The sequence below is a fragment of the Styela clava genome, chromosome 2, assembly GCF_964204865.1.
Source record: "Styela clava chromosome 2, kaStyClav1.hap1.2, whole genome shotgun sequence".
Taxonomy (NCBI): Eukaryota; Metazoa; Chordata; class Ascidiacea; order Stolidobranchia; family Styelidae; genus Styela; species Styela clava.
The window spans coordinates 13,680,621-13,706,220 of NC_135251.1; the positions used below are offsets into that span (position 1 = coordinate 13,680,621).

A 25,600-nucleotide genomic window follows, 5' to 3' on the forward strand; every position below is an offset into this window, starting at 1 on the left:
ATAGAGATATAACTATCAAGTTGAGATAAACTTGACTAATCATATACCGGCATCGGTACCGTACTTAATTGTCTTTACGATTCCTTACAGTAACACTGCCTGTCGCAGTAATTAACCATTTTTCAATAGGCCTACAGCAATAGCACATAGCAGAATAGACTGAAGTACTGAAGTAGAGTTGACCAATCAGCCAATACCTGGATATATAAAATAATAGGTAGGTCTGCCTTGTAACTCAACTATGATTAATCACATCGATCTTATTCAAATTAAACCCTATCCCTACTTCATAACTTGGTAGGCAAAGTAACTACACTAAAAATATCACACAATGCTTAGAGGTGTTTATTACCGCACAGTGTCGTATTCCATAAACTGACCATTTTAATCGGACATGTGAGTTCAACGCTAGCAAGTTATGATTTTGCGAAACAAAGTTGACTGAACAGGCAGTTTGCTCGTTTGTACTTCAAAGTTGATTTTCTGATCTTTTCGAATGTTTTACCATCATAGAATACCATCGACCTTGACCCGACCTTCTGACCTTTGACATATATTGAATTGTTTGACGATGGATGTTCCCCCCCCCCCCCCCCCGGAGTATCGAATTCCTTGTTTATTTCTTTCTTTTTCTTTCTACAGTGGCCAATCAGGAACAAGTCAACGATGACGCAACAATCTCAATTTGTGATGTTGCTCAGACATTTCTTCCGCTGAGACCAGACGGATATTCAAGCGTGGTTGTAAACAGCTCGTTTTCTCGTTTCACGTATTTTTTGTCAGTTTAGAGTTGTGTTTCCAAACATTAGTTGCAAATAAAATAATTTAGTTGTCACTATATCCTTTCGTTGTCACTATGTCTTCCGAAGAGCTTTAATCAAAAATTAGTCCCGAATGAGCTATGGTAGATCAATGACATTAAACAATGTTGTTTAATGTCATTGGGTAGATAGAGCTATGTTTTATCTCTATTTTTATCCGAATTTCATCGCCAATGCTTCCAGGAGCCTCGGTGACCTAACCGGTCTTGTAATACTGACCCTCACAGGTAATAACAACCAATTATTAGTGAATTATTATATTTTGTTTCTGTTGCTTCAAATGTTTCATTGTGTTGACATTATTTGTGAAATAAAATCTCTCTCTCTCTCTGTACTATATCTGTGGTATATATTTACGGTACTATTGGTATATTCTGGGAAATAAGCAGAGAGGTGGGTTATCCTATATTAAATTATATATGTAACATTGTATGCATTTAATATATATATATATATGTACATTTTGCGAGAATGTAGTGCGGGCGCTGGCTGAGACTTATACGATAAAACTCTAATTTAGGACGTTTAAACTGTAAAATGTATTTCTTAGAATAATATTTTCTCACTTTATTATTGAAAAATCCCATTTGCACAAAAGTTCTATCTTACAAAACCTTATCTGCGCAAAAGTGGGTTTTATCAAAGCTTCATTCACATAAAAGTTCGTAAAACTACAATCTCGAAAACTCGCAGAACAAAAAATTAAAAATCTTACGCATAGTCTTTCCAGGTTTTGGCAATTCGTTCGGTCCTCTCAATTATGTATTATTCTTTTCTATAAATCTTAATTCTAGGCGCCCTAACAAAAAGCCATGTATAAGAAAAAAAGTATTATGTCGTTTTTATTTGTCAAAGCGTAAATATATACTACTACGGTCAAAGTCAAGTAACCAAACTCTATAACAATTTTTATTAGCACGTGAATCTAGACGTCTTGCGACTTGAGATAATTTGGTAAACCTAGACTGACTTGAAGCTCACTATTGCTGATGAATAACGGGAAGTCAAAGGTAGGATACAGAAAGATGCAAATATGAATATGGCGTAGACGTAGAATAGATACGTCTTCTGTTGTCGTGTGGTGTAAATTTTTTACAAACTCTTCATATTTCGTTGCAGTGAAGTTGGATTTTACTGGCATTGATTAATTAGTAGCCTAATAGTTTGAATCGATATGTTCAGGATGTAAAAAATAAATTTTATTTTACCCTGAAATCAATGACAAGAAAAGGGGCTAACTATCACTGAAAATGACATAAGCGGATGACTTGGCATATATCAACTAATACTAATGAACTGACATAATACTGCAAACAATCTGAAAATGCAAATATATTTAAAGCTGAAACAATGATTAAATATTGAGACATGCGTACAACGCAGTAATTCACCAAGCAAAAATATCGATTTTAGTGCCTAAATCTCGAGTCTTTTTGTGGCTAGTCACCTTGAGTGGAAAAAAATTGTAATTTGGATGTGAATCATGTGTGGATGAATATCATGTGAATTTTCAATATAGTTAAAATGCATTCAAAAATGATAAAGGTAAAATACAGATAGATATGTATGTTGGTACATAATGATAAGTAATAAAAAGAAATACTGCAAAGAAGGATGCATGAACATTGTGCAAGACTGCTGGAATACTGTGACATGATCCTAGCTAAATTGCTTCAAGATATCGGTTGCCGATTCTTTTTATGTCTATATAACAATACTGAAAAGATACTGTATTTCAAGTCTTCTAAAAAATAAATTGATCCCTCACAGCTGAATGTTCTGAAAAGCTTAGGCTCGTTTTATTGGATTCATTCTGTTAAATTAACTGTACTTGAGAGAACTTTCAGTAAAAATCCAAATCGACCTAATAAATCTGTTAAAACGTTTGCCATAGCCAAGATAAAAATTCTTTAGAAAGCAAAATTTCAGAAGTCCAAGTTATACGAATCTTTACCTTCCGATTTCGAATACGTTTCCACTGAATAAATTAAAGTAGTCAGATTGCATGACAATAATCGAAACATCACTTGTACCAACAAGAAAATGAATTTACTAGGATGATGTTTGTGCATCAAAATAGAAAACAAAAAAACAATAACGACTATTTACACTACACGAATCCAAGTTGGCTACACAAATATCAAACATGTATAAAATGACGCCTATTTGCTGCTTTCTCTCGCAGTAGAACTCCCTATTCCATCCCGAGGGAGAACAACCTTTCACGATGGATTTCAACACTAGGCATCATATTTAAGTCTAATAGTTTAAAATGAATATAAAACTTATTTAAAATTAAAGCCTAAGATGGGTGTTCATGGAGTAATAAAACAAAAAACCGTAAATCTTTATCATGATGCACAGATTATTTCACACATATCCCCCCAATGTGGCATTACTGAGGGATGACAATGACTTTATTGGATATCAGACATGCATTATCAAATAATTAAAACGATCACGTGATTGTCGAGTCATAATTTCAAATTACTGTTATATTATTCGTTTCATATGTTACTGTAGGGTCATATGGGTGGCTTTTGGTCGATGTCTAGCATCTTTTCAGGCGAGGGCGCCACGATGTCTTTAGTATCTGTCTTTTCAGTTTTCATCTTCGTGATGATTATTTTGAAAGTTTCCTTCTTCCCATCTCATTGCTAGAGTGCTTTTTCGTTTTGGAACTCTCACAGCCTTGACAACCTACACAAACAAAATAACGAAATAAATTTTTCATAAACGACACGAACTATTCGACGGAAAATAACAGATTTTCGTACTCCATACAGGAAACTTCAATTTTTTAAGAAGGGGTGTGGGCCAGTTGAGTTTACAGTCCAAACATCATTCAGGTCCGACATAAAGACTACAAAATTTCACACATTCTGTGTTCCGGTATGAGATTGGAATGACGAAACGTCGAGAGCGACAGGGCAATCAATGGCCGCCCAGCACCTTAGTCCAGGTTCAATGAAAATTAACTGCAGCGCAGGTAGAAAAATATCGACCCGGTGCGGAGAAATAGCAGCATCGTTCTTGGGCCGAGCATACAAACACCACGAATTAGAAAATAAAAGAAAAGTTTGCTTTAGCAACTCAAACAGCATAAATCTAAAGGGACATAATAATTTTTAGCGTCTTTTATTAACACCATGAGACACTAATTTTATTTCAGCAGAAAATGGCATGTAGGCTACCGCCCGGGATGCGGCATATACATTACCATCGATTTTTGTAGCGAAAATTGGACATGAGCACTATTTAGCGGTGCATTTTTATACATACATGAGACCGTGTAGTAAATCAGTCGAATAGAATATTCTAAATGAAATTTTTTTAAAGGTTAAATGATGAATAAATCGGTAAATAGTTACTTTATATATATATAATATTATTGTAAATGGCACCATTCTATGACGACACGGAGACGTTTTCGCTACTGTTTGGTCAGTGCGTAACTTAAATAACTAAGTAACATAACGGCATTGCTATTACAAATTAGTACAGCGAATATATGTAGCAGAATAAACGTTGCTTAATTAACTGAAATAAAAGTCACCAATGATAAATCGTTTTCACCAAATTAATAATTGCTTTTTAGCACCAGGCTCTAGTTACTTACACCCAGGCTATGAACCTTGCAAAAACCTACGTAAATTCTCGAGTTTGTGTTATTGTTGTTGTAGCAGCCCGCCCACTAAATCCGGTAATCTCTCGTGTTCGTACTGAAGTAGAGTATGGTTTATATTCAGTTACTTCACGAGTTGGTGTTGTTAAACTGTATCTCGACCTAGGAGAATTGTTTATTGAATATTGATCATCATATCTTCTTTCTTCTATCGAGTGGATAGAATCGGGATATCTATCATATCTATGCATATCACTCGAATGTTGCATACTCGAGTGACCGTTGTATCTCGCCTCTCGTCTGGGCATAGAAGAAGAACGCTCGATGTAATCAGGTTCAGATGAAACGTGCGGGTGCACCGTAAACGTACTTCCACTGTACCTGTTAGTATCGCGCTTTCGTGTGACATGCTTCTCGTATATGGGAGTCCTGGCAATCCTTTCTTCAACGGCGGAATGTTGGTCGTATCTTGTTGTTTCTAAACTGGGTACTGATAACGCATTTCTGATGTAATCGGATGTGTCGAGGGGTTGAACACCGATAACAGAAAGTGGTACATCGATTGGTGGAACTGTCAATCTTTTTATCTCAGTATCTTTGATTTCTTCGGATTTACGTTCCGTTTTAATGTGTTTAACAGAGTAATCTGGTTTAGTAGGCAAGTTATCGATTTTTCTGACGGTGACGATGTCCTTAGATAGCTGTCGTGCAGTGCCATTTTCTTGGCGTTTTTCCAAAGTGTTTAGGGTGGCCATTCCATTTTTTGTGTTAGAGGTGGTTAAATTACTTTTGGGTGTAGGTGAGATTGTGGTAGTGTTACCAACAAATCCAAGTGAAACTGGAGACTGTGTATTTCGTGTCGTATGTGTTATTTCTGTTGATCTTGTGGAGTTGTTACCAACAAATTTAGGTGAAATTGGTGACTGTATATTGTGTGTTGCATGTGTTCTTTCTGTTGGTGGTGTGGTGTTGTTACCAACAAATTTAGGTGAAATTGGTGACTGTATATTGTGTGTTGCATGTGTTCTTTCTGTTGGTGGTGTGGTGTTGTTACCAACAAATTTAGGTGAAATTGGTGACTGTATATTGTGTGTTGGCTGTGTTCTTTCTGTTGATGCTTTGGCGTCACGTACATATGTTTGAGAAACTTTATTTTCTAATATTCTGGATATATCATGAAGAAAGCTTGATTGTGGCGGTCTAGAATGTACCGGGACAACATACGTTTTGTTCTCGATAACTCTTGTAGCGGGCTTATTATCGCTGTTTAATTTGATATGTAACGGGATATGTGGTTCAACCAATTTTGTTTTAACAAGAATTTCATTTATTACCGATCGTTTCTTGACTTCATCCGATGCATTGTTTTGAATTACTGGTTTGACTTTTTCTTCTTCGTCATCAGCAAATAAGCTTTTAACCTCTTTTGGCCTCAGATTTACCATTGATGATGCTGAAAAACAAAGGCTTGAAGTCAATGACAATTTAAGTCTAAATATATTCTATGTTACATAGCAATTGGAATCTTTCTGTTATCTTTACGTTAGGATTTGATAGTCTCCTAACATATTGTTTTCATTTAATATCACTATAATTCTCATCCTCTTTAGATCGCGCCAAGGTGTCTTCACGCACTTATGTCCATCAGTCTCACAAGAGGGAAAACTATACGCATGTAGTATACGTATTTAGTATGTTTGACATATATTATTTTAAAATGAATTATAATTTTTATCGAAAAAAGCTAGGTAGTCAGTTTGTCGCAAGTTACATTTAAACCAACGCACGAATGCGTTAAATCAATGAAACGTTTAATATGGGTTGATACAGTTGTAAAAACAAATGCAGTTGGTAAGAACAAAATCCTTTATTAATTTTAAAATTAGTAACTTTCATTAAAGTATATCATAATCTCTTCTCGTACATGGCATTCCGGCATTTACTGGAGGAGGAGGTGTAGACGTCACAGGTGTCCTAATCTCACGAGAAGAATGTACAATATGTTGGTTGGCAGGATTGGACGATTGATTCACTAACTCCATTTGTTTTCTACGCCATTCTTCTTCTCTTGCCTAAATGAAGTATTGTATCAACTTTATGGCATTGGGTTACAAAGAGGCTCTGGTGTACTGTAATCACTGATGTTGATACTTCACTTTGTCTATCTGACGAATGTTGCCACATTCTGGGAATTAAATTTGATGCGAGTAGATAAAACGTGAAAGAGCGTGTTCCAATCACCCTGGCAGAAAATGGGGTTACGTTCCTATTTTTAGGTATGCTCGTGTACACACATAACATTACAAAATAAAAAATTGAATATTTATAGATTCTTTGCATCCCAATATCTAAAAAATTGAACCAACTACAACATTACATTCATTTGTGACGGGGCGATTCGTAAAAAAATTAATTAATTTCAGAAGATATTAGACTTTTCAGAGCAGAATACCTAACTATTTAGATATGAAATCTACCCCATAAGTTCAGGAGATTCTAAAAAAATTATATTAATTAAAAAAATAGTCACCGCTGCTTCCTGCATCTCTTTTTCCATTACAGCCTCCAAGCGAGATTTGCTAGATGATATGATAGGCCCGGACTTCTTATTGAATACAGGACCGCCCTTTTTAGGGATTGAAACTGAAACGAACGGAAATTATAATTATTATAATACTGTATATAATCAATGAATTAGACGGCGCTAACCGGGAGAAATTTGTTTTATATTAGATATAACACTATTCAGGTAAAATGGCAGATAAACTTTCCGAATAACGAAAAGAATCTCAGGTCCTCACAGAGACACTAGAAATGACAGGATTTAGTATGACGGCGTTATGCGTATTTTTATTCCTGGATGGACTTTTAATTAGGCTCGTGAATAGGCCAAAAGTTTTAGACTCATTCTAATCTCCGGATGGCAAAATGATTACAACTTATAATTTTTAGCCTTACCAGGCCCTCCCTTATGCAAAGATTTCTGTTTCTCATCTTTATGTATTTCAGTTACCATCTCTGGCGATTTTGCTGCTTGTTGATTGTAATGGGGTTGCGGAGCTTCCGTCTTCGCCGATTGGAGATTTGCATTGACAACAGGTCCTGATATTTTTTCCTTTTGATTGATTTCATATTTTTGGACATGGGGTTCATTAGATATGACATTCGGTACTTCATGATTTTTCTTCGGTGTGGATTTTTCAATATGTTCCACGTGATTGGTTTCCAAAACGGATTTCATTTCGTTGCCATGTTTTTCATGAGAGTCAACAATGGGTGAATTGTAGTCAGCTTTTGATTGCTTTTCTTCTTGATTTTTTGCTTCAAATTGATTTTCTGACTCAAATTTAGTTGGTAGTTCACTGGCGGTATTTGTAACCGTTTCATTTGTGTAAGAATTTTTTACGGGTGAGGCCTCTACCGTTAATTTGGGTGGAATTTCTTGTTCAGCTTTTTTCGATGGCTCGGCTTTGATTTCATGTATAACAGATGTTTCTTTGCTGTCAGTAACGTCATCAAATGCAGAAGGGGCTGTGTTGAGGAAGGTAGTGTTTGTAACTTCAATTGCAGGTACTTCGACGACTGAATTCAATGTTGTAGGGCTTTTGACGGATGAGACTGTTGACGTTGATGTCTGATGACGTTTTACCTATTCCATACAAATAAAAATAAGTTACAAACACACCGTGTGTGTGTTTCACCTAATGCAATTTATTTATCGCATAACCGTAGCCCAAAGGCCGAAACAATCAGTACTGTTCGGATCGAATAACAATTATGCACAAATAATCAAATATGCGTCTCGTCTAGGTGAATCGAATACAGCTTTAATATCTTGAGCCGAATTCGATCGGAGTTTGAAATTATTTAATGAATCATTTTTGTTTAAAACACGATTGATTATATGTTATCGGTTTTTTTTAGAAAAGATCACACACATTGCAAACATAGGGGCCTTTTTTGATTCTAAAAACAAATAATAAACGTCACAAAGACATGAATATAATCAATCATAACGAAATACATGAGCAAAAAATCCATGCAACAAATTTCACAAAACACCATGCCAAAATAAAACACAAATCATTGGTACTATCCAATATCCAATACGACAAGAATTAATGGGTTTGAAGAAGTAGTTAGATGGAGATCCATCTAAACTTTTTCAGATCTCATAATGAAAGTGTTCTCAGTTGTTTTCAAACTTTCCGACTATCCTATTTGACCATTTTGCTATTGAAAATATAAACGGCATTTTCAGCCTTCCAAGAATAATGGTAGGTACGAATCCAAATATCTCTCTCTTTATATTAGTTTCTTACGGAGTGCCAAGTTTTAATTAACATTATTGTCCATATTACACAATTTTGGGGGGAAAAGAACTCATGGACGTTGAAAGGACGAAAGTGTTTAAGAACTCATGAAAAGAAAAACATGATAAGTCATTGTCGGAGCATACACAAAACGGCAATAATTCCCGCTTTTTAAAGATAATATCGCAAATATTGTCAGAATATCGAAAAATATGAAATGGAATAGTTAGTGTGTTAATCACTGCAAAACGTCAGTATATAACAATGACAAGCTTTGTAATTAACGAAGCATTTTTCATAGATGAATTGGTATTACTTTTTACCAAATAACTATGATCAACTTTTGAACATTTTGATTGGGAACACCACCAACAAAAATGGTTCAAACCTCGGGTCTGGGAACACTACGATGAACCGGGCTGACCGGAGAGACAGGTCCAGCAGAACGGCCTTTGTTTGGTTCCCAACCTCTAGGGGCTACAGCACTCGTGAGAGATTTAATTCTTTGGCGACGAGCTTGCATGTCTTCTTCCCGTTCCTGCTTATAGAAGAAAAACGCACTATACGTCATCGCATGACGTCATCCTTTTACATACTAATACCGTGTAAATAAATTCATTAGTAGCAGTGGAAATTTGAATTCATTATTCGGGTTAACAAACAGCGGGGCAGGGTAATTTGAAAAATGATAAAAATATATATGGTCAAGTTATCAAAGTTTTCAAATGAGCACCGTTCATTGTTTTCTGGAGGCTTATGACTCCATGTGTAACAAAGATATGCAAAACACTTATAGGAATTGAGTGGATATTATAATTCTTTGATTCAATGCTACCCATTTTATACTATGAATTAAGGGTCCAACATCATCTATATGTAAAATTCGACTGCCTAGCCATACGATAGCATGAGAGTTGCTTCGGATAACAATTAACAAAATTAAAAATATCCAATTGCTAAGGATGACAGATAAGTCATGTAACAAGAGATTAATATAGATTATGCACGAAAGTTGAAATCACGTATATGCGAAGTATTAATTTTATTTCAGTTCAGCTCTTTTTAAGCCTGCTCTACCTCAGCAACTTTCAATTATGAAAAAAGTTTAGAAATAAACGAAAGACACGGTGCACTGGAAAGGACAGAGAACAAGCAGGCAGCATTCATAAAGGGGGACAAGCAAGAATAATAAGAGCATTCAAAATAAAAATTATCGCCAGATCATCACAAGTCGAATACGAATAATAGCTTATTTCGTTTCGAACCATTTTTTTTTTCAAAAGAGAAGGTATGAAAACGGGAGTACTTAACTGACTTTACTTAGAAGTCAATATCATTTTTGTTGCATTCGTGATATCTCACATGCACAGACATTCACCCACCTCCGATCCAACGCAAATGGTTTTCCCTTGTACAGAAGAAAGATTCTTCGATTCAAAAACTTGACGTTCGTCTTCAGATGGTGATTTTGAGCCAAAGTCTCGAATAACTTTGTCTTGAGCTATGGACGCAAGAGGCGGCGGAGAGGGTAGAAAGCTGCTGGTCATAGAGCTTCCGTAACTTGACAGCGATTCGGGACTGGCGATACCAGTACTTGGCGAAGTATTAGATATACTGTTGGCTTTGCTTACATTTCCTTGGGGTGCGAATTCAAGTTTTCTGTGGAAAAAGAATCATTTTTAATGGTACTAAAATATAAAAAAAAAACAATAGGATTACATTAAAAATTATTCATAATGCTGGAAATAAAATATTTATTAAATGGATTTTCAGATTGGAGGCAAATATTACAGTACTACATATAAAGACCGAATTTTCACATTCAATAAAATCTGAATTTAAAAAGGACAATTTTTTGTTTGATTCACAAAATATCTACCACTTTGAAAAAAATGCCCCACTTATGAAAAGAGCTGTATTAAAGTAATCTGTAACAAATTCAACTGAAGTTTTGACGGCGGTAACATACCCTGTGCCATTTTTGTTCGGCGTGCTGTTGTGTTGTGTCTTCCACGATTCTTCGCGATCTGAATCCTTTTTAATATCCTGGCCTATTAAGTCTGCAGTAGGAAGAGAGCCAGTGTACACGGTGGTAACCACGTTGGGATCGTTATTTCCCATTGGGGGAATCGAGCTTTCCGAAAACACATCTTCTGATGACGCTACTGAGATCTCTGTTTAGAAAGAAAACCAGTGTGATTTATACCGAGTACCAATAATTTCCATAACAAAAATATTTCATAGGTAATTCTAGAGATATTATAAAAATCGAATTATTAGAATGTAAGAAATTACGTCCAATACCGTAGTGTTTGGTACTCAGACTCGCAGAGGTCGTAATGGGTGCATGTACCACATCGGTCGAGCGGTTTTCTCATGTCTGATGAAAATAGCATATCAAGATTATGGCAACATGCAACGTAGATTGCGCGTAATAGAAGTTTGGGAAACACTGTATTCGCGATAAAACAGTAAAAAGTGGAAAATTATGCAAGCATATCATTTTACAAGGTATCAGCATTCTGACGTCATAACACCGCACCTGACATTTTCTCCCATTGCTCGTGTTTCCATTTTTCCTCTCTCTCCGCCGCTTCTCTTATCTCTCGATCAATAAAACTCTCGTTTTTGTGTGAAGCCGATTGCGTATAGTCTGGGATAGTGAGCGGTTTGTTGACAACTGGTCTTGGTGGCTGCTCTTTCGCTAACGCTGGGACTGGACTTTGAAATGATCTGTAAGTGATATTCGCGTTGACAGAAAACTTCGATCGTTTGCTCAAATCTTTTTTGATGTGCGTAGTCGGCTCTGTTTTCCCACTTTCCTTTTCGATATTTTTCCATCTAAAAAAAAAGAATGACAGTATTGCATCACGATTGGAACAACTGCATCCAAATAGTAAGATATGAAAACCAAATAAATTACTGCTTCAAAGCTTGGTACATAGCTATAATATTCAATCAAATCAAGGAAAAAGAATAAAACAACAACGACTTCAAAACGGATTCGAATATCTTGGCTAGTGACTAAATTATGCCGGCGTCAATATTTAAAAGCACTGATTTTAGAAGCTGGTTTAATCGGTCAGCCTACAACAAGAACCTCGTCCAGGGTCTTGGATAACATATAGATACAGAACAAATAGATATAGACATATGGATACAGTAACTTATGACGAAACGTAAGATTTTTGCAAGTCTAACGCTAAGTGGTTCCGTACTTTTTCAAAATAACCTTGGTGTTACTATACAACTGATATGTTCAAAACTTGGATATCAGTTTTCGGCCCTTACCTATTTCGTACTTCTGAAATTTTCATCGATTCTCGTTGAATATTCTCTGACGGGGGCAATGTTACGCTTTGGTTAGAAGTTGTACTCGAAGTAGAATCACTTCGTTGTCGCGATACATCTGATGCCGCTCTTGTTCGTTGACTGCAAATAGAAACATTTTTAACGACACGAAGTCCCCAGGTAAACGAAAACATTCGATTCGTATCATGTAAGAAATTAAGTTTGAGCTAATTAACAAGTTTGGGTATCAGTTGGTATAAAATTGTTATAAAATGCTTCTAATTTTGCGGGTCACCGATAGTTGATGCTTATGCAGTGTCGGTCAACCTACACCTCGATTTCAAAATATTTCATTTTAGAACAATTCTAAACATCAGCAATCAATTTGTAAGAGTACAGAATTGCTTTTCCCAGTATACAAAATTGCAGAATGGTTTATTATATCTGATTGAATATTACATGGAAAAATAGTCAAATACAATAAACTATTTCATTTTTTTCATAAAATAAGCAACATGAATATGTAAATAATTAGAATTCATTGATTGCACAACGAATAAATTTTTCGAGCATGTTGACTGATATTCAATTATCAACTGTCGCAGAGTGCATTGAAATTAAATTAATTTAGATATTTCTTGCAATTTTACTTTACTGTCAAATAATGAATGTGAAAAATTAAGCTAGCAGGTCAATCACGTGTAATGGATAAATACAAAACTACAGTTCTACCAAAACGCATCATTCTATTCTCACATATCGTATATACACTACATTTCTTATCGCCTCGCCCATAAAACATTGGCCCATATGATCACTTAATGGATTTAAAGAAAAGGGGACTCACTATTTTTCTTTGCCAACTTTGAGCCTCTTTCGTTCCAAATCTTCTTTTTGTTGTTTTTCATTCAATCTACTTTCCCAAAATCCTATCGCATCTTTGCTGTGGACAACCGATTCAATTACGATGTTTTCTCTCTGAACATAAAAATATTATTAACATTTACAGTTGCAAAATTTTGCCATCATTTGGGATCAAGATTAACAAATATTTCGTAATGTAATAATGTTGCAAATAATGTTTGGCCCACTGATAACATTTGAGATGGTTCCAAACAAGTATTTAATTTCTTCGACACTAAATGGAAAAATGTGGCATCTATCTCTCAAGGATTACGCCAGAAAGTGTACACAAGACGCGGTTTGGAAACAATAGAATTTAGATTCGTGTTTCAATACCGCACGTGGCTTGTATAAACTTCATATATATGTTGTTTTTAGCTCAGAAAAGATGAAAATACACGTCATTGCACATTAATATGAACCTCAACAGGTTTGTGGGTTTCTGTGTTGAAATGCTATAAATGTGGGCTTTTCATTATAATTTATATTACCAATGGCGGAGGTGATTTTGTTTCCGTTTCATTGATGACGGGTGGAATAGACTGTGGTTTCACATATGTTTCGTTGTTTATTGAAGAATCTGTTCGAGAACGTCGACGTTCTTCATATCTGAAAAGGAAAGGTTATTTGAAGACAGGCCCCGGTTCGCACGCTCAAATACACCTATTTGGCTGTAAATAAGCCTCAATGGTTATACTTTGTCAAAAATTGACTGTATTTCGATGATATACCGTGCAGGGTGACACAGAACAAACTTCAGGAGACTTCATGACAACTAAACTTTTGATTACAATCATACACAAACAGAGGTTAGGGCTTTAAATCAATTTTGTATAGCTTTGTTGAGAAAACCAATGATTATCAAATAATTCGAAGTATTTTCTTAACATAAGCATTTGTATGAAACTTTCTCGTACGTTATTTAGTGGAGAAAAAAATTTGAAATAAAACCAATCGCCTTAATCTATTCAATAAAATATGTTAGCCCTCTTGAAACGCCCTAAACGCGAAATTTGTATTAAAAAGATATCCAACAAATTCGATCCCATTCACCATATATATATATATATCGGTATATATTTTAATGAGGTTCGTTACCGAAGCAAATCTCATTATTCTATACAAATCAAATTGTGTTGCTTTAAAATCACATCAAAAATAGAAAAGCAATAAGAAATATATTGTTATTAACTTGAAGTAATTAGAATGAATCAATTTCATGTTACGTGTAAATTAACAGCAAGCGATATGTCTGTGTGATCGATGAAAGCACGGTGAATGCTTTATAAATGACTCACTTCTTTAGACTAGATTTCTGGCGTTCGTCCAAATCTTCAGTGGGATCCTTTTCTACTGGGGGTTGCCATTTCGGAATTAAATGGGGATTGTGCTTTCTCGTCATTGACTTGATTAATCTCCTCCGTTCTCTAAAATTAGGCAACAAGGATTAAAGATTTTTACCAGACAAAAATGTAGTTCTATCTACAGGCTCTATTGCAGAAAATCCACTACTCAATTATTTTTACCGAAGATCCGCATACAAAACTTCAAAAATATTTGGGTCCGGTCTTTCTGGAAATTATATTTCGGAACATCCTTGAACACGCACTTTCTCGGCCGACTAATGATTATTAACTAATCAAGATTGTTTATTATGGCGTTATAGTTCTTTTCATATATATTTAAATCTATAAATGGATTTTATAAAAGGAAACTTTAAAAGTGGGGCTAATGATCCAAAAAAAAGAATTAGGCGCGGTCCGAATCAAATACCCGAAAGGTCCGGATTTGGACCGCGGTCCGCCATTTGAGTAGGCCTGATCTATAGGGTATTTTCAAATCACCACTCATAACAAAGCTTTAGACAAGCAAATGCGCGAGGAGCCACTATGTTTTCATTTTTGAATTGGCTGTTCGTAGAGAGCCTTGTCCGAAGTGAATATTATGTAACATATCGCATGTAAAAATAAACTATTATCGAAAATATATTTCGTGAAATTCCTGGTCACCATCCATATGTGTTGATAGCAGAAATGTTATGGACAGGAAATTCTGTCCATTAGCAAGTGACTAAAATGTATTCTACGTATGCCATAGGATATCAATAACATTATTACTGGAATGTGTGGAATTCAAATTTAATCAAATAAAAAACATTTGCACTGATCGGTATTTAAAATAGGCGTTGATTGGCAGCAACAAGTGGTTATTCATCTGTGCTGTGTGATATGATTGAAATTAAGCAAAACGTGTTTTTTTATAACTCGTTAAAACTGACGATTTCATTGCAAATTATCCACAGTGGTAATTCAAAACTACTTCAATCATACATGTCTCGGGCTATTCATAAAAATCATTTTTATGATTATCCATGGCCATGGCACAACAAGAATGGGCCGTGAATGCATTAGTAACTTGAATATACATGATCAAGCTTGAAGTCGAATAAACCAAATTATGGACCGGCGCCACTTATTAACTTAATGGACATAAATTCCTTCATATCTAATTTTGCGCTGGTTATGATATATCTGTATATATTTAAGAAAGCACAACAAATAACACTGAGGTTATGTAGCTTTTGGCGGAAACAAATAACTCATCATCGCCTGAGGGGCCATAAGATTATAATACGTTAGGACTTCAAAATATCTTTATGCATATGAAAATACTAATTTTAAATGTCAAAAATATTGCTATTGGCGTACAATGAATTTCAAACAAACTTTAGAATTTAATATATTCTGAATAGATATATTCAGGTATTCAAAATACTTGAAATTTGTGATTTATGTGAAAATTTACTTTTCTTGAGCAAAACGCTAATTTATATCAAATTTGCGTGACATTTGGCACTGAATGATGTATAATTAAGATAGAATAATTTAAATTGAAATGAAGATCCCAGAATACCAAAAAATATCGATTATTCTTAATTAAAAACTTTATATTTGTCTGTCTTAACGTCGGTCATCATATCTGTTTTCATGGCACTTGGTGAAGTATAAAACAATGTTTTATGTGAGAGAATCTGAAATGATATATCGAATTTGTGTTGAAGTTACAGGTTTTAATTATTGTACCGGTGCGGCTCTTTGCCTTTTCAAGTATCTAATACTGCAGTTGTGTATTGAATTTGCTAATGAGGCGTTCAGGAAATATAAAGATGCATCCAATTTTTGTAAACAAGTTCAGTTGCCTGTATCAAAATATTTTTATAAAAACACACCGTAATCTTATTCACGCGTAGAATGAGAAACTAGGCTGAATGATGGCCCCTATCACATTAGGTATAATCCATAGCGAGAGTCACTTATTTGCCAACAAGACCACCCCGCTTAGATGCAAGGCCATAGCCATAAATCTATAATACAATTTCAGCGTAAATTATTATAGTTATTAAATTCTCATTACGTGTTTTATAGAGAATATAAAGTTTTATGCATTTAAATGTCTTTAATACATACACGTTTGAGGCATCACAATAAAAGTTAATCATTTTCAAACCCGAAGAGCCTATATCCGTTAATGCGATGGGGTACATGAATCTTCTTTATATCAAAAGTAAATCGCACTACTATTCAATAATTTCCCAAAGGAATTCATTTGAGAATATGTTGGTTTGTAGTTTTATACGATTTGATAACGATTGATTTGTGATTATTTAAATACTAGAAGAAAAATTAACTCGAGTAATCACCTTCGTCCGTGGATACCTACCAAAATATAAAATTCCAACTCAGACCTATATTTCGATTTTCGTATAATTTTACTACTGAAATCTTGGCCTCGATTATACTTCTATTTGATGTTTTTCATGTCGTGGCTTTAAAAAGGCTGTGAACAATCGGCACTATTGTGTACGCAATGTAATTATTTTCGCTAGAACGTAGCTATAATATAATAAACTTGAGTCAGCACTAAAGTCTGATAGTATTGAAAATATTAACAACTTCATCCTAAGCAGAAAGTATTTGAACACAGATTCTTCAATAATTACCGTAAATCTAGGTTAAAAAGACACCACATTAAAAAAATGTAATTAAACGAATATTCCCACTTTCGTCATGTACAAGGCTTTCGAAAAAACCTTACAAGTTAAAAAAAAAAAACACAATTTTCGAGATGAAATGATTTAATTAACAGAAACTTACTGTTCTGCGTTTTGGTCAACTTTTCCGGACGGTTTCATCCAAATTTTATCTTCGGAAGTCGATTGTCCGAACCATTTCGTTGCTTCTGTATTACGTTGACTAAGTGCTGGGTTGTAGGTTATCTTTTCGAGTGGATTTCTTCACAATAGATGAAAAAGAAATAAATTTCATGATGATTTTGCTAAGATAGCGGCAGTAGTAAGGCAGATGTCAGTTAATTCCATCAAGTCGAATTCCTACAGATTATTTTCGATCTTAAATGCTATACACTTATTATTCCACCGCAACTCAAATCCACCATATATACAATTTTTTACGTTTCGAAATTTGATAAATAAGTAAATCAACTTTTTTCAAATAAACTGTAACAAATTTTCATTTGTGCAAGTAAGTTGAAATAAAATTACGCAAAGCACAACGAGTTAATTTTTCCACTGTCGGTATACTTATGCAAAACTATATTTCGAATTCTTACTTTGACATTTCTGACTCTTTAACTTTAACCATTTTGTCTTCTTCCGCACTGTGGTTCACCTCATCAGCTAATTGAGTAGTTAGTTCCTTAGATTCCGGATTGTCAGATTCCAGTATTTCATCGACAGTTACACGGTCCTCCAATTCAGTGTTACCTACTTTCGTATATTCAATATCTTTTTCCGATGAAGCGCCAATAACCACTTCGTCATGCGTCTCTTTATTAACTTTTGTTAATTCCAAATTCTCACGCTCCGAATCGATTGACTGAGTGTTCACGACTGTGTCTGTCTCGATTGCGCTCACTGCAACGGGTTCTGAAGTTTTGACTTCAATTTCAGTAGTTTTTTCGTTCAGCTCTGCGTTATTCGTTACGTCATTTTCTCTCGTTTGGACGTTTTCATGAGGTGAACTGAGGTCTGATTTTTCACCCTCGATTTCTAAATTAGATTCACCGATTTTCTGAACATTCTCCGAGATATCACCGGCAGTGTTAACGGGGGCGAAATTTTCCGCACTCTGATTTTCGGGCTTTGTAGTTTCTGACAACTGGGAAGGCGTTACTGAGCGAGTGTCTTCGGTCACATCGTCGACCGAAGTCGTGACGTTTTCATCCTCAGGCATTTTACTAGCAATTTCATAAGCCGCTTTGATCGCTGTTGAAACGGTTTCTTCAGCAATTTTATCGGAAGCCTCGACATCGTATGTAAATTCGAGATCAGAAGACATGGTTTCTTTGCTCCCCGAGCTTGCTGTATCTGCTTTATCAGACGCAAAAGATTCACCGCTCTTATCATGATTTTCAACTTCAGTGGATTGCAGAACACCATCACTTCCCCATGGTACAATTTCGGGGTGTTCGTTCTTCATATTTTCATCTGTCAGACTATCGCTAATGTTTTCTATGCTTGTTGTTGGTTCAGATGAAGTAATTTGATCACCAACTGAATACTTAACATCAGCAAAAATAGGAACGTTCTCACTGTCACACGCTTCTATGACTTGATGTTCTCCAAGAACGATATCGTCTTCTGGCAGGTTTTCTTCAGCAATACTGACGTCACCTTGATAAGAAGCAGACTCGCAAATGTCGATATCGTAACCAGAATACTCATCCTCGTCTGTACTGATTTTTCTATCAGCAATTTCCTCGTGTGAATCGGTGATTTCTTGTTCAGTATCTTCACCACTCACAATAGTTTCAACATATTCTTCTTGTTGTTTCATATCTTCAGTATTAGTTGACTGAACGCTCGGCATATCCTCTGTCTGTTCAATAATTTCACTGGCACGCACTTCAATTTCATTGGTGGCAACAGGCTCTGTGTTTTGTATTGTGTCAATTTCACTCTTGGGTTTAATATCGTCTGTGGTGCTCGACGATTGGCATTCACAATTATCTTGAACAAGTACTTCAGATGAGACGACTTGTAAATCTAAATTAATATTGCCATTATCGGGGACCGGCTCTTCGCGTAATAATTTTGATTCGTCTTCGGTAGCTTGATCCCCTTGGTGCACCATTTCATTTGTGGAAACTTCCTCTACTGATTTGGTATCCTGTACTTCTTCTGGAATTCCGCTATTGGTTACTTCTCCATCTTTCTCCTCTTCTGGCGAGGTTGGTATATCTAGAGTAGGGTCAAGAACAGGCTGCGTATTTGCTTGATTTTCGTTACCAACAATTTCTATATCAGCATATTGCCCTTGTTGTCCAAGAAAAACGTCTGAAGATATTTCGCTGACATTGGGATCTTGTGTTGACGATGATGATGTAACGCGATCAAGCTGATCTCGGAAAGAATATTGATCGTCTGGCAAAATCTCATCAGCAAGATCTGTAAACAGAGAATGAAAATGATTGCATGGCTTAGATGAAGCTATTTATGAATACTGAAAACTGTCATTGCGACTTATACAAAAATGCTTTGGAATTTCAATATTGATGTCGAAAGTTAAAAGTTTTCTGTTCGGATGTCACTGTCTAACTCTAGAATCTAGATGGCCGGCCTATATGCCCGCTGCGGAAAAAATCATTCAAATGATATTTGGGACCGTATTTCTATACATACTCCTAAATTATAGTGCACATCTGTCATGCACGGTGTTAAATTATGTGTTTATTAGGTTTTAAAGATGTTTACCTTGTTAATGTCCAAATTTGTTTGAATTGCGAGGAAATAAGCCCCTCAATTACTTTGATAATATTGGGCGGTAGCTTTGACGCGATGAATAATTTTTGGATAAAGACATTGTACGAAATTTTAAGAAGATCATTTGAAAATTGGCTTTAATCGAATTGAATACAGAGGTAAGGTTGGATGACACCTCCATTAGCATTAGATTTGATTTTTCATAAACTTTGGGCTGATTAACACCACACGCTCAACCGAAGGCACTTCAATGGCTACACACATTCATAATTCATTTTTTTCATAATTTTTGCTCTCTAACGTCAACATCGGGCGATATATTGTAATGAAGAAATTCTATTTGTCGAGATAGTAAAAAACGATTCTAGAAGTCGGTCGTACGAAGTAGCAAACTCAATATTGTAATAGATAATTCAAAAATGGAATAAATATTTGGTGAGGTATTATAATTACTTCAATAAATACAATACGATTAAAAATTAAAAATAAATTTCTATGGCAAGATATAGATTTTCGGTAATTACCGACATAGCACGCTAGGGAGGCTGTGCTTACAATGATTAGATTATTCCATTGCTGTAATGATACAACTAACATGGAAATCAGCCAACGCAAGAGCTCATCATGGATATATAATTGGGGTACCTTACTGTTTGGTCACGGCCAAAAAATTTATTTACAATCCCGATAAGTCGAGAAATTATTGATTCAAAGCTCCGGGGTAGGCAAAAAAGTTGAGTGAACCTAACCAATTGAAAGAAATATTTTCTTTCAAAGCTGTAGTTTTAGAAAATTGTGCCATATGACATAATTCAAGTTTAGTTTGTACAAAAATATATTTCGGGAACTGATACTCGAAATTGGAGGCAGACTTAGAAATTATTTATGCGCTGCTTACGCACCTTACAAATGTTCTCAATTTCAAGTGTAGCACTAACAGGCTTTTGCGCTGTGCGAAAGTCGCATAGCTTCGAAATATAACTAATAACAATGGAGTTTCAGGAATACGCCCAGCTAACCGCACGGCGAGAGAGCATACCAATCTACATAGGTAATAATGCGGTGCTTAAACAATGTGACGAAAATCGTGAAATCCATCAGTATTTTAAAGTAAAGTGACCTTGTACAAGTCATCAATGTGAAAGTTATTGAAATCTGATTTACTCAAGGTGGAATATATTTTGACAGAATTAACCACAAATGGAATGCAAATTATCCAGCACGATTGATGAGAGTCAACATTTAGATATGGGGACGCTTTTTGCCAAATCGTTTATGTAAAAAGCATTAAACTGGTTCATTCCTTACACCTATGAATATGATGAAGCCTTACTAGCCACAGATAATATTGAGCCGATTACCTAAAAAGTTCAGTAGGAAATGATTTTTTCCCTATCATCTCCAGTTGAGTGCATAATTATTTAATCACATTGCAGAGCACACGGTGTCGTTGTTAATTGACAATACAGTGTTGATATGGAAATAGTTCGACATTGCAAAATATTGAACCCCGACTCTGTCAGCGCGGATGGTATTTTGAAAATATAAAATTACTGAATCTGTGCCTTGAAGGTTCAGTAAACACGGTGTAGTAGAGTTTTATTAGGCTCATCGCGGAAAAGTTTGTTTACAAATTAGGGAATTCGGTGTACAAACAAAAACAACGTTGCCTGGAGACGTCTTCCTTCGAATCTCAATCACAAATATAGTTTGCTAGGGTACTATAGATTCTGGTAGGTATGCAATAGTAATGGATTGTATTTTAGTTCGTATTATCGATAATCTCTCGAAATATCAGTATATGACTCCCCACGATTTTATGGTAAGATATGGACTGAAAACCTAATTTAAGTTATTTTCAAAAAAAAATAAGTACCTTCTTCCGTTCCTGGAGAAAGCGGAGGCAGGGTGTAAGTCCCCGTAGTCGTTGTAGGTGACGTCATGTTTGACGAATGTCCGACGTAATCCAATTCCGCGCTAGACGATTGCGTAACTCCACGTGACTGTTCTCCCACGACTAAGATATCAGGTTCCTGTCCAGTTTTAACGGCAGTCGCGTCAGCCTCAGTCGAAACTAAGTTAGATATCGTCTTTTTCTCTTGGGGTACGCTTGCTTGCACAGTATCGATTTCGACTTGCGCATCTGCTTGAAACGCGTCTTGGGAGAGTGATTGCTCCGAAATATCGTCATGGTTCGCTACCGCATCGATAGACGAGTCTAATTTGTTATTATCCAACTGAGTGTCAGCAGGGTGCATGCTTGTCTCTGACTCAACGATGGGTCCATTAGCTGTTAAAATGATGTTCATGTTATACTTCAACCTCGTTACCATAATCAACCAGATGGAACAAATTGGCTAGACGATATCGATTTTCAACCACGTAAACTAATATACACGATGGATATCCCACCCTCTAATAAGTTTGAATAAACAGCAACTTTAGCCTGCTTTAAGCAGGCGTTCAGAAGGTTGCCATCAGCATAATTTTTTTTTTTTTTCGGTGCTCATACATTTCGTTAATAAGACATTTTTATTGTAAGTGAAAGCCCGCTTTAAATGTAATAACGCATAATCTAACATTTATGTATACATATTATGATTGTAAAAAACACATTTTTCGCACCGTCAACAAGGGCTTATAAAATTGGGGCCATTACTGACAAATCTTATACGTTTTTAAGAGTATTTTACCATGCTCTGTTGTTACCTTTTAGTGTCTCTGTGTCATTGTTGGGAAATTCGGGTGTAGTTTTTTCCTCTTCCATATTATTACCGCATTCTTCTGCCAGTTGGAGATTTCGCAGTTCTTGGTCGATTTTTTGCTGTAGCTCGTACCTTCTTTCGTTTTTAGTTGATATATTCTGACAAAACACAGAAGAATATTAGCAGTGCGGATAGTATAGACATGACAAAATTGGGAATTTAAAACGAAACATCATCTAGCATATTTATATATATATATATGTGTATATAAGTAGGTATCTATCTCGTATAGTAATCGAAATTTTTGCTTGACCGTCATTCAAATAGTATTAAAAGATTATCTATGTTGTCAGCTAGGTCCCACCATAATATTCCACCTCATCAAGAATGTATACTATTCGGGTTACACTGATGATTAGTAAAAGTTTGTTCGCTTAATAAAAGAATCACCATACTTGGTTCTCCAAAGGCTGTTTGCATCTAGCCTCGTAGGCGAGCTATTACAAGAAAATATGCTTTTTTTTTAGGGTTTTGGAAGGATAATAAATAAAAATATAGTTCAACTTTGTCAGGTTTAGTTACGAAACTAGATGATGTCCCGGAAATTTGGTAAGATTTGTATTATGTGGAATGCGATTTGGCTACACATCTATTACTAATGTACATGTTTTATTTGCACAAAGGTAAGTAATAAAAAATGAGATATCCGTATTTGGTGATAAGAACAAGAAGAGATATCCCCATCTGGCGATAATTATATATAAAAGTGCATATAATAAATGAGACCAATTAGCAGTATGTGTATGAATATCATTTCTATAAAAAGTCACCCCTGTTTATTCATCCACGGCATTCGGTAAAACAAACACTGTTTGTTTTCACTAATTGAGATTGATGGTTACCTTACCATACCGTATATCTCAACGATAGCTTATGGGTGGTAGGTGAAACTGTTATAGCTTGTCTAATTTTACCCATGGTTTCGTTTTATTATCATTGCCTTGGCAACGCAGGTTTTTTACACGTCGGACTTGTTTTTCTTTTATTGAAAGCATAGCGATTCGTAAAACGCACCCACACGAGAGACACTCAAATTACCACGGAAAACTACGGAAGAATGATATGTGTATAGGTATAGATTTCAGTCAAAAGTATTGAAGTATAATTTTTGCAAAATAGCGGAGTTGTTTGAAAAGGTAGCTCGAAGTCCTTGAGAATATCCATGTATAATATATAACATATTTAAGACTGATAACACAAGAAGAATGAAATTGGATTTGAGGCAAGAAGTTAGCCTAAATACTGTACGTAACCCTGCTCTTGTACTGTAGTCGCTGCTTAAATCATTTTGCAAACCCAATAAAGAGTGTCACTTTCTAACAGTATGCGTAATATACTGTTTTTAGGTCAAATAATATATTCTAAACAAATCGCTAACAGCTATTCGCACCTGTACCTGGCCCCCAAATCGATAGGTGACTAAAACATAGCAAAACTTCATCCCGAAAAGAAATAATGAACGACTGTCGCAGACTACTCAAGAGTTTATTGCTTATTCATGCGCGCATAGGGAACGTTAGAGGAAACATGGTCTCTGGGGACTAAACATAGAAGATTTGACCAAGTCACGAGAATATGTCTTCGTTGAATAAAGTTGCGTGGCGAGGAGAACGCTGGTTGGACTTTAACATTTCGCCAGCTGTTCCGAACTGTCGTAGTAATAATGGCTGGTATAACGACAGGTGGTTACAAAAATCAAAAATATCGACGAAAAGCCTGATAGTGTCATGACTCCATTCGGTAGCAAAAGGAATCCCACTGATTTGATTTAAAAACAAATTGGTAGACCCGAAAAGGAACACTCGTTGCTTGCGTTTTGTCAATAGAACATTCCGCCATGAAAATTATTTATAGTGATGGCTCTCAAATGAAACCATATCCACAGTTTCGAGTGCCTGAAAGTACTTTAATATCTCCAAATACTCCGAACTGCTTGGAATAATATTCAAGTACTTAAATTCTTTCACTAATATCAACTGGCTCCGATATTCAATGTTTCCAATGGATGAATTAAATAAGTGGTTAATAGATTGGTTGCCAGTATAGGTTATACCAATATAGATCTTTCAACCTCAAGTATTATTGAGAGAATATAGCAAAACAGTAAACACACCTTCAGCGATCATAGTACCTGGCGAATTTACTACGTGGTTTAATCCCGAAACAAAAATATTATCCTCTACCCCAACTCACCGAAGTTGCAAATCCATTCTCTTGATTTACACGTCTGCCGATTTCATAATTCGGAAGGCTTTGGTCAGCATTTACAATTCGTTTATTGTCCATATTGGTCGGCTGACATGTGCATTAATTACGTGTATTATGCTAACTAATTTGGACAATGAAAAACATGGTCATCTATTAGGTACGTAATTATAATTTTCAAAGAAATGAAGACTACCCGTTACCAAATACCTTACCCTATAAATAATAATTCCCTTCAAGAAATCCAAATCATTTATTACTCTGTCAACTTCCAAGTACTGTTTACTTAGAAGGTCTCGACAAAAGATAGGTTGAGACATCAAACACAAACTACTCTAGCTTACCGGAACGGGAATTTCACAACGTTTAGTAAAAAGTAAACTTATCAAGACCGTGCTGATAAATCAATCGCAACATACTTATATTTACTCTTATATTCAGCTGCTTTCATGGATCCCACAACACAATATAGATTAACAAACATTTGGACAATGCCGTTATCTATATCACAAATATATTTCTGGCAACACTGATAAAAATACATTTGCTCTCGCATTGACTAAATTCTTTCTTGCTACTTTCACTGAGGTAAAAACACGTGAGTTCATACGCGTTCGCTTTTCGATACCTGTTTGCACTTGACTGTCGTGTTGTATCGGACGAGATGCAGGCTACATAATGAATAATTGATAACGACATTTCGCCAATAAAACGTCGAAGCTGAAAATCGTAAATTAATTCGATACGATGCTCGTAAATCGCACGTAGGACCTTTGAGACGTAACTATAATGCCTCAGTGATGATGGCACGACTATCTGTACAGGAGTACAATATAAAGAGAATAAAAACAATAATTGAAGCGAATATTTTGATTCACCTTTTGAAAGTCGAATAC

At 35.5% G+C, this 25,600-nt stretch overlaps 1 protein-coding gene across 3 annotated transcripts; it reads right to left on the reverse strand.

The window, feature by feature from the left end:
- Window positions 1–1,645: 1,645 nt before the first annotated feature.
- Window positions 1,646–24,830, reverse strand: LOC120335256 (uncharacterized). 3 transcript variants are annotated; one of them, XM_039402736.2, is made up of 18 exons: window positions 24,693–24,830; window positions 22,444–22,597; window positions 21,611–22,024; window positions 17,583–19,419; window positions 17,108–17,245; window positions 14,252–14,380; window positions 13,445–13,562; window positions 12,898–13,028; window positions 12,051–12,191; window positions 11,302–11,600; window positions 10,729–10,933; window positions 10,142–10,418; window positions 9,148–9,297; window positions 7,405–8,095; window positions 6,977–7,089; window positions 6,371–6,518; window positions 5,781–5,899; window positions 1,646–3,521 (listed from the first exon to the last, which is right to left on the reverse strand). In XM_039402736.2, the coding sequence occupies exons 1-18, from the start codon at window positions 24,783–24,785 to the stop codon at window positions 3,423–3,425; spliced, it is 5,256 nt and encodes a 1,751-aa protein (XP_039258670.2). In that variant the 5' UTR covers window positions 24,786–24,830; the 3' UTR covers window positions 1,646–3,422. The 3 variants fall into 3 exon arrangements, with proteins under 3 accessions (XP_039258670.2, XP_039258669.2, XP_039258671.2); XM_039402735.2 differs by having other exon boundaries at window positions 9,148–9,300; XM_039402737.2 differs by lacking the exon at window positions 9,148–9,297.
- Window positions 24,831–25,600: the final 770 nt, after the last annotated feature.